The sequence below is a fragment of the Natrix helvetica genome, assembly GCF_964273705.1.
Source record: "Natrix helvetica genome assembly, chromosome: 2".
Lineage (NCBI taxonomy): Eukaryota > Metazoa > Chordata > Lepidosauria > Squamata > Natricidae > Natrix > Natrix helvetica.
In genome coordinates this window covers 186172961-186186307 of record NC_138552.1, presented here as the reverse complement: position 1 = coordinate 186186307, position 13347 = coordinate 186172961, and the positions used below count along the sequence as shown (strand labels likewise).

The 13347-nt window shown below is 40.3% G+C and overlaps 1 protein-coding gene across 2 annotated transcripts in view; it reads right to left on the bottom strand.

The window, feature by feature from the left end:
• Positions 1 to 13347, bottom strand: part of FOXO3 (forkhead box O3) — a 160536-nt gene that overhangs the window by 29209 nt on the left and 117980 nt on the right. For both annotated transcript variants that reach the window (XR_014174515.1, XM_081942861.1), the window contains exon 2: positions 3570 to 5006. Coding sequence is in view for 1 of the 2 variants with exons in the window: in XM_081942861.1 (XP_081798987.1) it covers positions 3606 to 5006 (1401 nt within the window). In the remaining variant the exon portion in view is untranslated. The remainder of the gene's footprint in view (positions 1 to 3569; positions 5007 to 13347) is intronic.

Below are 13347 nucleotides of genomic sequence, written 5' to 3'. Positions count from 1 at the left end.
TTACCATAAATAGAATCCTGCATGGAAGAATGAAGCACAGGGCATTTGTTTTTAGTAGCTGAGTTAATTAAAATCATGGCAATCGTTTCCAGGAAAGTCTAGCGTTAGTCCTTGTTTTGCCGTACTTTGCTAGCTTGGGAAACAGCAGTCTTAAAGGCTTTGATTTGCCCAAGAAAAAAACATTACTGCAAAAAGCACTTTTGAAAAATCTTAGCGATTAACACTGGAGAAGGAAAACAAATTTGAAATCCTAATGTTAAACTGTGACAAATAATCACAGAAAAATTTCAACCCTATTTTACAATATGATCCTGTCGGTTTGATACAAAAGTGAATGCATTATGAACTCCACCCAATGTTGCTCTGCTTGCTATAAAAATATCAAGCGATGCTGTCATCCTATGCTATCCCATAATTTTGGCAACAGTAGGAACAGCCAGTTTCCAATTATCTTTCTTGAATCTTATGAACATAATGGCCTTCAGAAAAGCATAGAGAAAGTCTCCAATAACTGAAAGTCTATAGTGTATTATGCCCACAAAATAATTTACCAACCTATTCCTGGGCCTTGATGAGTGGTTTTTCAGGACTACGTACTATATAATCCTGTCCCTAAAGTTCTCATTGCTTCTCTGCAACGAAAAGGAAAAAACAGAAATGGGAGTTTCTGCAAAGCATTAAGAGACTGCTGACTTTATCTTTAAACATAACTACTGTAAGAGAAAAAAATGAGCAAATCTGTATATTCCAAGGAGAGGGTTGGGGGGGGGAGCATAAATAATGGCCAGCTAATGAATCAAGTCACACTTATAAAATATAATATAAAATATAATAATTGGTTCACCTCCTCCTGTGTTTTTCTCTAGCACTGACATGTATGCTTTTGAATGAATGCTGCCAGTAAATCATGCTACAATTGATGCTACAATACGGGCTAATCAACTTTATTGTGGTTGTCCTAAATGGCTTTAAATTACAACCACAATATTTTTGTTTTACTCTTCGCTTTACTGTAAATATAGAAATTTGGGACATAAATTATAAATATGTATTATGTATTAACGTTCATGTATATTGGTTTTAGTTTTGAAGGATAAATAGTTTTTTGTTTATTCTGAATTTGTTTATTCTGCTAAAAATCCTATTGGGTTCAATGGAACTTATTCCTTTGTGGGAGGCAGGCAGGCAGGCTAACTCTATCCCAAGAGATGATACACTTTCATGATGGAACAATCACCTCATTCTACTTTCATGGTGTGAAAAACGAAATGACAAAAGTATTTTTGCCAACAACATTGCTCACTGGAGAAAATGAGATGTGAGGACTTTTTGCCAGTCAAACTACTGCTTAAATCTAAGCAGCAGTGGTCAATAAAATGCTTAATCTTCTTGAAAATCTACCTGAGCATTCTTTGATAGGAATTTGATAATCATGGCTACATCCTCCCTTAGCATTTTCAACCAAGGATTACAGTTTTAAACTGCATGCCACAGGGAATTTGTAATCCTTTTAAAACTCATACTATATATGATCAGGTACTATGCTACTTACATTTTTTGTCAAACCCAAACTGGTCCCAAACCAGTTTATGTGAAAAATGTCAGGAAGTTTTTATTTGGAATACAAATAATCTCTTCAGAGTACCCCTAAATTTGATAAATGATATTGGCAAGGGGAATCCCCAAGATTTTATTAAGGACTCTACAACTGCTTTTTCTTTTTTCAAAATCATAGAAATCAATTTTCTCTCCCAATATCCTGCTTTGAAGGCTTAATTTCTTTTTTCAAAGCATGAGCTATTATTGCAAAGTAAAAGAGTCACATAATCTTGTCACAGTTCTTATCTGAGTGGAAAAGTAACTTTGGAAAGCACTTTGACAAGAAAAACAACGTGCAATATCTGGTTTGATTCTCACTTGGTAATTGTAATTGTTTACAGTATCTTTACTTCTGACAGGAAAAAATAAATGAATGATAGCATACGTGGTAACAGCTTCATCCAAGGAAGCTAGGATGAGATCGCCTGCATATCAGATTGGAAAATTGTAAGTCTTTCTGTGAATTTATTTCAGAAGCTACTTTGGAGATAAGATCTATATCCGTAACTTTTTTCGCTTCTTCCTTAATTCACTTTTCCCTTAAAGCCTTTTCCCACTTGCACCCAACCATGATGCAACAATGCCTTGGCAACATCTTTTTTCTACCGATGATGATGATGATGATGTTGCTTTTCTTTCATTGGCAGCCTAGGAGTGAGGCAGATTTAAGACCTTCTTAGCTGAAGTGTTAAAGGGATGTTTTCCCTCTTTAGCCAAGAGCATGTAGCAGCAGCCACAATGTGTATATAACACTTGTCGTGCTTTGCCACCATTTATATCAGGAATGAAGTGAGATGACCAGTAGCAGGTGTGGTTAGAGAAGCTCTAACTGGCTGTTTCAGGTTAATATGGGCACACTCCCACCCTCCTCACCCCTGGCCAACCTTGTCCGCCATCATTCTGCTTTGTCTCCCCCTAAAGGTGAGTGCTGTGCTGTTAGTTTAGCAGAGTTTGCAAAAACAGCAGACTGTTCAGCCAGCAGTATTGTTAGAACTTTTAACTCCATGACCCTTACCAGTTTAGTACAAGACCAAGATAGGAAACCAGAGGAATGAGTGACCAACCCTTCCGCCTTGCCTCCCTAACCGAGCATGAAGTCATCCTTTATTATCTATATACAGAACGGAAAGGAGGAGAAGGGGATAGAAATTTTAAACCAAAGAGCAGCAACTCATTACCCTTTGCAATTATGATGTTTTTTAAAAAATCACCCATTCGGCTTAAGTTACAACAGAATGAGGTGTTAAGAGGAATGACACAGGAAGGAGCCTAAAAAGATGGACTGAATTCTGTAGATGGACCTGCCCGCTTCTGCTCTGGTGCCGTGACTGTCAGATAGCATCCCTGATGGTTGGTGATTACACAGAAGAGAAAGGACAGCAAAGCCAGATCCCTACTTGCTTATCATGCACCCCACATGACCCTATTGTCCAGCAGTGCATCAAAACAGACAGGTGAGAGGCAGAATAAAGGTTGGCCATGCAAACAGCAAATGTTGTTCTAATATAGTGGTTTTGTTTGTTTGTTTGTTTGTTTGCCAACTTAAGGATGGATAGATAGCCCTTTATCTCAATGATTTACCCCATAATGATGCAAGTTGGAACTAACATCACACTAACAAACCCCATGCAGTGATTTTTGGGGGGAAATTGTAAAAAAAATCATCAAGTGGGAAGAGCAAGAAAGAAAAGAGTTTTCTGAAAAGTTTCAACACTAATCAGGAGCGGATAGTGGGTAGAGCTTTGGAATGAATTACATCTCTCAATATAGTATGCCCACAGAACACAATGGAGAAGACTGAAATTAAATCAGCCTTCAGTTATTTCTATGGGAAACTCTTATCAAAGCTGTAATCTAACCCCGAGTTAGGTCTGGGTGTTTGCTGTAAAAGCTGTACTTGTCCTCTTTAAAAGCTATATTTACATATTGTCAAGTACAGTACCAAATGCAACAGACTAAACATTGCTAACCTGCTTTGCCCATTTTCCCTTCTTTGCATAAATCCTTCAGCCTGGAACCCAACTCTGTGATGAAGCTTGCTTAGCACCAGTGAAGTTTCCCACATTCAGTGTAACAACATTCTGGGCTGAGATGAGGGAATCAAAATTAAAATCCAATCCATCTGCATCCATGAGTTCACTGCGGATAATGGACTCCATATCGCATTCCAAGCTCCCGTTGAAAATATCCAGATCCAAATCACTGGGGAATTTATCGTGCCCCATGACCGGAAGGCTCACGCTGTTGGCATACAAAGAAGAGCCTGAGAGGGAGTCAGAAAGTGATTGCATAGACTGGTTGGCAGGTGGCTGTTGCTGGTGTTTTGCTGATCCAAGGTTGGTGTCACTTAAGCCCATAGTACCGGCAGAATTTGACAAGGCACGGCTGCCACTGAGAGAGGAATTCTGGGATTGATGCTGGTGGTGGAGCAGGTTCTGATTGGTCAAAGAGCTCTGACTTGGTTGAGCAGCAAACGACATCATTGGATCATTTCGAAGCATAATATTCCTGCGGGCGTTTTGGGCAGACACAGCGGTGCTAGCTTGTGACATGAGTGGATCAGACTGAGTCATCATGACATCGCTGTGGCTATGTGAATCCGATGCCAACAGATCCTGCAGAGTTTGGTTATTGTAGTGCGAAATGGAAGAAAATGTAGCTTGCTTGTTCTCTTGGATGGTTTGCATGGGAGACTGACGGAGAGAATTCAGAGATGATGGTCCAAACACAGCATTGTTGAAACTACTGGATGGAGAACCAAGCCCTGAACCTTTGGAGCCATACGGAAAGCTTGGGTTTCTCTGCATGAGACCTCCTGTAGGTGACTGCTGGGAAGAGGGAAGGGTTATATTGTCCAGGAGGTCATCCATAAGATTATCTGTCAAGCCATCATTCAAGTTCATCGTGCCTGCCATGTCAGTCAACCTAGGCAGCTCAACGTTACTGGGCTTGCTCACTGATGGGGACATGCTGGGTGAGCTACTGTACAACATGGGAGAAAGGGGAGCATCATCATCCTGCACCTCATCTACCTCGGTGCTTGCCAATATTGGGGACAAGCGGCCACTTATTGTACTGGCATTCGAGTTGGTACGAGACCGGAAATCTGTCCACGCATCCAGTTCGTCACTGCTACGGGAGGTTGGGCTACCAGGCCACTTGGATAGTTGGGTGGGGCTGTCGTCACTTGTCTCCTGGGCAACTTGAAGGGCTGCTTTTTTCTTAGCTGCTCGTCCTCGGCTCTTTGTGTATTTGTTGCTGTTGTCCATCGATACAGCCCGTCTGCGTGGTGCTTTCCCTCCTTTCCCACCATCGGGGTTGATCATCCACCAGGAGCTTTTCCCAGTTCCTTCATTCTGTACCCTGATGAATCGACTGTGAAGGGACAAGTTGTGTCTGATTGAGTTCTGCAAAGACAACACACAAAATCCCCCAAATTTAGAATATGTCAAGTAAATGCTGTTATTCAATATAATGCTTAAGACATAAAAAAACATAAATAATTTTTCCCCCATTATTGCTAAAAGTCTGCAGAGATTCTCAGTCATCCATCCAGGTCATGGTTGTACCAAAGGTGCTTTTTCAGGAGGCAACTGGACTTTCTTGTTTTTTCTTTAAAGACATTTTGCTTCTCATCCAAGAAGCTTCTTCAGCTGACAGGATCCTGCCAGAGCTGAAGGAATTTCTTGCATGAGAAGTGAAATGTCTTCAAAGAAAAAACAAGAAAGTCCAGTTGCCTCCTGAAAAAGCACCTTTGGGACTTCCATTATTGCTATTACTTCTCTAGTTTTTAATAAATTGTTCAGACACTAGAATAAATATAGATTTTAGTAGGAATCATAATGAAATTCAAGATATTTCTGCATGGCATGAATATAATGAACGTTTGGATAAACCCTTTCCTGAGAAAGAGCATTTAGTACTGATGCTACTGTTGTAAGCACATAGCTTTAGTGATTTAGTGCACTTTTCTAAACAAATTCACTTAAATTATGTTCATTAGCTTAAAGAGAATCTCTATCTTTTATTTAAAAAGCCTCCCATTAAAATAGTTGCCAAAGTAATCAGATGCATAGAAAATCAGGATAATTAATATAGATATTCTATGATCCTAAGCACTTATAGTCAAGAACCAGTTCTGCAACTCACTTATTTCTAAATCATAGTGTACAAACTGAAAACGCAAAGTAAAACCTGTCTGACATGTTGTAACCTAATGATCTTCTGTAAATAGCAACAACTATGTTTATTACTTTTTTTTTTCTCATCTTCCCTTTTCCTTTCGTGGTGTCTGAGCAAACTAACTTGGTTAATATTCTACCCTGAGCCATTGCTGTAAGTTTCCAAAGAGAAAAACAACTGTATATAATATAGCACAGTCACCAACTATGTGGTTTTTACTAGTGGATATGAAAGAGCTGAGCAAACCAAATTCTAGTCAATTGCTGTAAGAAATGCAACAAGTCAAAAAACACTACTGACACGAGAAATCCCATTGCCCCAAAATCAGCATGCCATTTAGGGTCATACTAGAATGAACGGATGGTTGCAAGAGACATGTGCAGCTAAGTCTAAAAGCTATTTCCAGCCATTCCATTGAGATGTACTTTAGGTTTATAGTAGTATAAAAAAAAGTGGCAGGGGAAGGACTTCCAGCTAAGGCTTTTATTGTCAAAATATCAAACCACACTCTCAGAATTTTTCAGAGAACTGACTGGAAGATTTCTTCCAATAATAAACCTCTTGCACGTTCCCACCATTTCTTCTAGCTATTTTAAATACCATATCAGAAAATAAACAAATAAAGGGAAAGGCAGAATAAGCTGGGAAAGGTGGCAAAGGCAGAATGCCTTGTGGTTGTTACTACTACAACCCTCTGTCTGGACACACCCAAAGGAAGATGAGACTGGTAGGATTACAGCCTATATAGTCCAAATATAGTCCAATTGTGCAAAGGAAAGCTAGTTCGTTGCAAAGCACAGAGGCCTAGGCGAAGCCTCTCTTTTCAGATTGCTAAAGCAGCCATGTCATTTGCAAGTCCTGGCTGGCTGCTTCCGAAGTTGGTCCTTGTTACTTTAACAATTAAAATGAGCAGCTTTGTACTGTGCAAACCTTAAAAGTATTTTGGAGATAAGAATCTTGAGGAAACCACAGTATGACCTGGTCTCTTTAAATGTGAGGAGGTACTTAAAAACTACTGGCAGATGTGGATCACATCCATGTGGAAAAGTGAAATGCTTTTAAAAACATGTTTTGAAAACAGGATAGTAAGAATTCACAAATTGCTGATTTTTTTTTTAAAAAATCTATTTTATAATGTACAACGGGGTTTGTCATTCAAGCTCGATGATTCACATTGGCATTGCTACATCTGAAATAAAGAAGCAGGATGACATTAAGTTAATGAAAAACATCTGGGGTGTGCAAAGACATGCAGTCTACGTGCTTTTTATTCATCGTGTAAGTACATAAAAATGTTTTGTCTAAGGCCAGGTCCAGTAAAGGAAAAAAATAATAATAAAATTCAAAGCCAGGGTTTTCTCCCTTGATCACAGCAGATATATACTGTTGTCTGCCTAGAATCGTTTTTTCATAAGATGGGCAGCCACGTAAATTTGACAAACAAATAAATAAAATAAACTATCACTTCAAGCAAATATAAATACATACCAAATGCCACTCTCCCTTTGTAAGTATAAACACACGCCTTTAATAAAGTAAAAACTCTGGAGTGTTTTCTTTTCACTTTGCCAGTTTATGGTTTTGATTCCAAGCACTGCAAATACTCTAACGGGTGCATACAGATTTTCTATGAGTGAGGGTTTTTTTTAATCAGAAGGATTATAGCCCTTCTGTGTACCTCCTCCATCTATATGTAAGCTCTCAAAATCTTTCAGTCATCTGTAGTAGGTTATAATATTAAAAACAATAAAGTAATAGTCATCATCTGTGCATTGGATCAGAGTGATTTACACTGCACAGAGTTTGATGAAAATTTTATACAATTTACTGAATTTTAGAGCATTAATGCAACTGTGTGTCAAAGTGTCAGGCTTTTACCCAACAAATATTCAGATTAAGACACAGTTCAAATGCGTTTAGCCTGAGTGACAAAAAGCAAGCTATTACAACTGTAAGACTTGAGCTTTACCTAAAGCCAAACCCCCTATCAATCAAATCCTGTGTTTTGGTCATGGGTACACCACTTTTTCTCAGTGGCAGAAGAAACTAACACCTTATTGTAATAGACCAGTCCAATTTTAGAAGCTTTGGTTATGGTTTTTTCAATTTTTTCCTCACACAAAAGTAGCTAGTGGTTTTAAAAAAACCACTTCATATTCATTTTCTTACCTCACAGCAATTGTTAATTATGTTGTTTCTTGCTGATGGGCAATTCTATGTGATTGTTGAATGAATTAGTTTCTTAAAACTAATGTACACTGCCTACCCCTGCATTTATAACTAACCAACCTGAGTCAATCTGAATGTACACTAGTAGTTCCCTCTCAAGCTAAGTATCACCTCCACTATCTCATATAAGGTTCCTGCATTTCAACATTCAAACGCAACATTCCATCCTGGGATCAAACCTGCCCCAAAGATCAGAAGCACCAGGGATCCCTCTCCGCCATGCTTCCAGGAACGGTGTGTTTAGCATAACTTCTAGGGCAGTGATGGCGAACCTATGGCATGCATTCGGGAACGCACTTCCGGTTTGCTTGGAGGGTCATTTTGAGCGCTCCGAAGGCTTCAGGGAAGCCTCTTGACAGTCCCTGAAGCCTTCGGAGCGCTTAAAATGACCGAGCAAACCTCAGAGGGTCGTTTTGACTGCTTTGGAGGCTTCAGGGAAGCCTCCTGAAGGTCCCTGAAGCCTCCGGAGGGCTTCCCGGGGGGCGGGGGAGGCTGTTTTCGCCCTCCCCATGCTCCTATAAAGTATCTGGCGCCTGGGGAGGGCGAAAAAAGCATGCAAAAATGGGAGGGGGTCGCACCTGTAGTGCACGCATGCGCACTGGGGGGGGGGGGTTTGCACATTGCATTATGGGTCCGGGACGCTTGCACACGACCCCCCCTGCACTCCCCCCACTTATGGCAAGCGAGTCAAAAAAGGTTTGCCATTGCTGTTCTAGGGCCAATGGGCACATATTGTGTTATGTCAACAACAGCCACCAAGCAACCTGAACAATTCTGGGAATTTCAGTTCCTCTCCAAAATTGTCATTGGCATAGAGAGGAATGCTCCACTCGCACTAATGAAGATTTCCTTTGAAATATAAACTGAAGCTTTGCAGAAGAAATATTAGCAAAATGGTAGCAAAAAGAGAAAGATATACATGTTAATTATACATAAGCTGTGGTGGCGCATTGGTTAGAATGCAGTACTGCAGGCTAATTCTGCTGACTGCCAGCAGTTCGATTCTGACCAGCTCAAGGTTGACTCAGCCTTCAATCCTTCCGAGGTCAGTAAAATGAGGATCCAGATTGTTGGGGGCAATATGCTGACTCTGTACATCCCTTAGAAAAGGCTGCAAAGCACCGTGAAGTGGTATATAAGAATAAGTGCTGTTGCTACCGTGTTTTCCTGAAAATAAAATAGGGTCTTATCTTCTTTTGACCCCTGAAATAAGTGCTTAGCCTTATTTTTGGGGAGGTTTTATTACTTTTGAGGTGCAGGAGGCAGCGAGCATGGTCACATTATGGCTGCTGAAGTGTTGCAATATTTTTGGGCAGGGCTTTTTTTTCAGGAGAGGGCTTATTTTAGCACATGGGCTCAAAAGCCCGATTGGGCTTATTATCCAGGTAGGTCTTATTTTCAGGGAAAACAGGATAATTACATTCCCACAGAAAACGTGTGTCCATTCTCCCAAGCATAAGGAACACTCCTTAGTGGAATTAGCCTATCCTGTTACAAATAATGAAATGTATGCACTTGCACATGCTTTGCCGTGCTCGTTCATAAGTTTTATAAGGACAGTGGAAGATTGTTTACAGTTTTGCTGACTCAATCAGAACCACTGTTTCTCATATTTCAGAATTCTATTTGCAAGTGTTTCACTTGTTTGTTCTTTATTTCTTTAGTTTAGGAACATTGGCAGATCCTTTTCTACAAAAATTTCCCCACTCTTCTGAGCTCAGTTTCTGTTTCAGTCTCTTCCATGCTGTGTTTACCTTATGGGACTTGCCCATTAATTCAGACACCAGCTGCATGCACCTCGCCTGGAGTACAGAGGCTTTTTGTCTGGAAGGGACATGTGGTATCAATTTATCACTCTCCACAACAGAACAAGGAATCCATTTGCTGAGGGGGGGGGAAGGGAAGAACTGTGTGACTTCTCTTAAAAGCACCCCCACCCAATATTTTTAAAAATAAACCTACAGATTAGCAAGATGAGATACAGCTGGTGGATGTGGAATCCTTGTTATATGATTGACTCTGTAAATTTAATACCCCAGTCCATTTGCAATGCAAAATAAAGAGTTCCAGTATGCTGTATATTCTTCAACTAGATACAAACAATTAAAATAAGCCTTGCAACATATCTTTTCACAATACATGATTTGGAAGTGATAAACAGTTAGCAGCAGCTTCTGATTAGTTACTTTAAGTGCTTGTTTTAGCCTCCTTGAATGGCTTTCTGAGCAGGGCAAGCAGGGGTAAAAATAACCTAGAAGCACTGAAAAAAATTCTCTAGTGGGGTTGTATTCTAAATGCATTGTGCAAACGGTATGCATCTTTATTATGGAAAAATATGTTACTCTTATATATACATATATTGTTTTTAAATAACATTTCCAGACATCTCCCTTTCAGGTCACTGATATATATCTGAACTTGGGGTTCTACTACACTATTAAATAATTTCAACTGAGGAAGGAAGGAAGGAAGGAAGGAAGGAAGGAAGGAAGGAAGGAAGGAAGGAAGGAAGGAAGGAAAGGAGGGAGGGAGGCTCCCACAACTGTAAATTTTTAATGTGAGCTGAATGATGAGAAGAAACAGACAAAACTCTTAAATTTAGCATTTTAAAAAAATGGCCACTTAACCATTCCATTCCTGAACATGGTTGTCCAATGAAACAAAAGGTTTGGGAGGTGGAGGGGAGAACAGGGGAAGGGAAGGGAGGTCCCCAGTATATGTGGCAGACAGGCAGGCCAAAAGCCCAGGATATAGTGGTCATTCCAGCACAGCAGTTGTGGGCTTCAATTTATTTTGCTACTGGTTTGATCGTGTGCGTGCGCTTGCTCGCGCATAACACTTTTGCGCATGCGCAGAAGCGTCTGGGCAGGTGGGCGGAGCCTCTTGCCACCGCCACTATTGGTTTGCCCGATCCGGGGCGAACCAGCAGAAACTCACCTCTGCAGCACAAGGTCTGAAAGGGAAGTGGCATTCCTGTCACAGCGCCCTCAAGCCAATAGGGCCACAGGCATACCTGCAGTGGATGGAAGTACGAAAGAGGTCCATTTTGCCTGGCTTGCATTGGCAGAAGTCAGAACAATATTATTTTTAATGTGGAGCAACAAAAGGTGGGCAGAGGTTCACCTTTATGGGAGGAGTGGGAGTTTGGCATTCCTGTCTTGAAGAAATGGCCAGTGGACAATCTTTTTGCTGGGGCAAGAAAAAAAATCATTTCAGCTCTGAAGAGAAATAAAGTTTCTTAAGGCCTAAAATATAAGGGAAAAGGAATTATTTTCAAGTTTTATTCTAAAGCTTTGAACACAGAGACAATATTAAATATTTATTACACTTATATCATATCTTGTTTGAAAATCAGCTCATGGTGGAATTTATTCCTGTGAAATAAATTGGCTGAGAGGCAGCAACTGAACAATGGCCATCCAGGGATGAGCGATTTGAACTCCAAGCTCCCTAGAATGATCTGAGTACTTGTGCAATGTTCACACAACATACACACACTTGGTTAATGTAACCATGGCTTACTCAGTTAACTAAAATTTCTGGATGTGCAGGATATAGTGAATCATAAACAAATAAGATAAACCTGTTATCATTGCAAAATAGCCTTAGCTAAAATGTGACTCTTCAATTTGTAGATCTGTGTATTTATGGCTCAGTATTTACAAAATTTGCTTCTATTTGTCTTTAAGAATAAAGATGAAAAGGGAGATACTGGACTTAGCTTCTCCAGGTTCTAATGTAATTTAACCTTCCCCAGGTTCAAATGAAGTCTATCAACCATGAGAAGGACACTAATTTGCCTTCTCTTAGCCCAGTGTTTCTCAAACTTGGCGACTTTAAGTCCTGTGGACTTCAACTCCCAGAATTCCCCAGCCAGCTATGCTGGCTGGGGGATTCTAGGAGTTGAAGTCCACAGGACTTAAAGTCGCCAAGTTTGAGAAACACTGCCTTAGAGCTAGGTTCCCCAATTCCGGGGCCACAGTCCACTACCAAGCCTTGAGCTGTTCAGAACCAGGCCACAGAAGTGACAGGCGAGTGTGTCCGTACGCATCCCTACTTGTGTGGGCGGGTGGGTTCATATGTCCGCTGTTCACACAGAACCATCCCCTCTCTTCCCCTGCTGGTCTGCAAAGCCAGAAAGATTGGGGAACTCTGCCTTAGAGGAATAAGGTACACCCTTGAGATGACCTATGGATCTGCTTAGAACTACCTTGACACCACTTCTAAAGTAAGTTTATTGGGGGTTAAGGTCAAAATAGCAATCAGGAACACTGATGGAATGGAAAACAAGCAACAGAGGGGATAAGGAAGTAAGAAATTCTTGTAAGAAATACTGATAAGTATTCTCATCTTAGTAGAGAAAAGTGCTGGAAGGAGAGTCCAGCAAATAATTTATTCTTTCTAATAATGTTAGTAAACTTGAAGGGATCCAGGGGATTGGAGATAATGAACATGACAGGTTAAAGTACATTTCTGAAGTTTATTGAGCATTATAGCCTTGCTTCCGAAAAGCACTCTGTCTTACCTAAATACAACAATTAAATTAAAATCAGTAGTTGCTCTATATGGTGGTATTTTTTTTGCAGATCTTTCAGAAATGAATCAACAAATGGATGGGGGCATAAATGAATGAAGGGGAGACTTTGATGTTTTTCTTCCCAGAATTTCTCCCTCCGTCAGTCCCTTTTTATAATAAAACATGAGAGGCTGACTGTGGAAGAAGAGTTATAGCTTTCCTCTGTGAGGAAAGGTACACTGCATGGGCATAGTGGCCTTTTATCCATTTTTCAATTCAGCCCAGTCACTTATTATCTGTTCTAGAGAGACACCCTGAAGAGTTATGATTCTAATTTAGCTCAATTTACAACTGGGTACCTCTTTCAGCTCTACCTTAATTCCTTTAATTGCTAACATTATCAGACAAACATATTAATTTATAATTTCTGTTGGTATAAACACTTGCATCCTTGAGAAATTTAGGGGCTAAAATTATCTTAAACTGCTTTCTTGTTTGCTGAAAGGGAACAGTGGGTGGTTGGAAAACACACCAGAAGAAAATTTACAAGGCATTTCAGTTTTCCCCTTGCCAGAATGACTGCTAAAACCTTTTGACTTTAGAGCAGGGGTGTCCAAACTTGGGAACTTTAAGACTTGTGGACTTCAACTCCCAGAATTCCCCAGCCAGCATGGCTGGCTGGAGAATTCTGGGAGTTGAAGTCCACAAGTCTTAAAGTTCCCAAGTTTGGACACCCCTGCTTTAGAGGATTATACCTGGATCCAAGTCAGTGCTGGTGCCTGATGACTGCCTGAGCAATCCCTGAATTTTTCTTAGCAAGA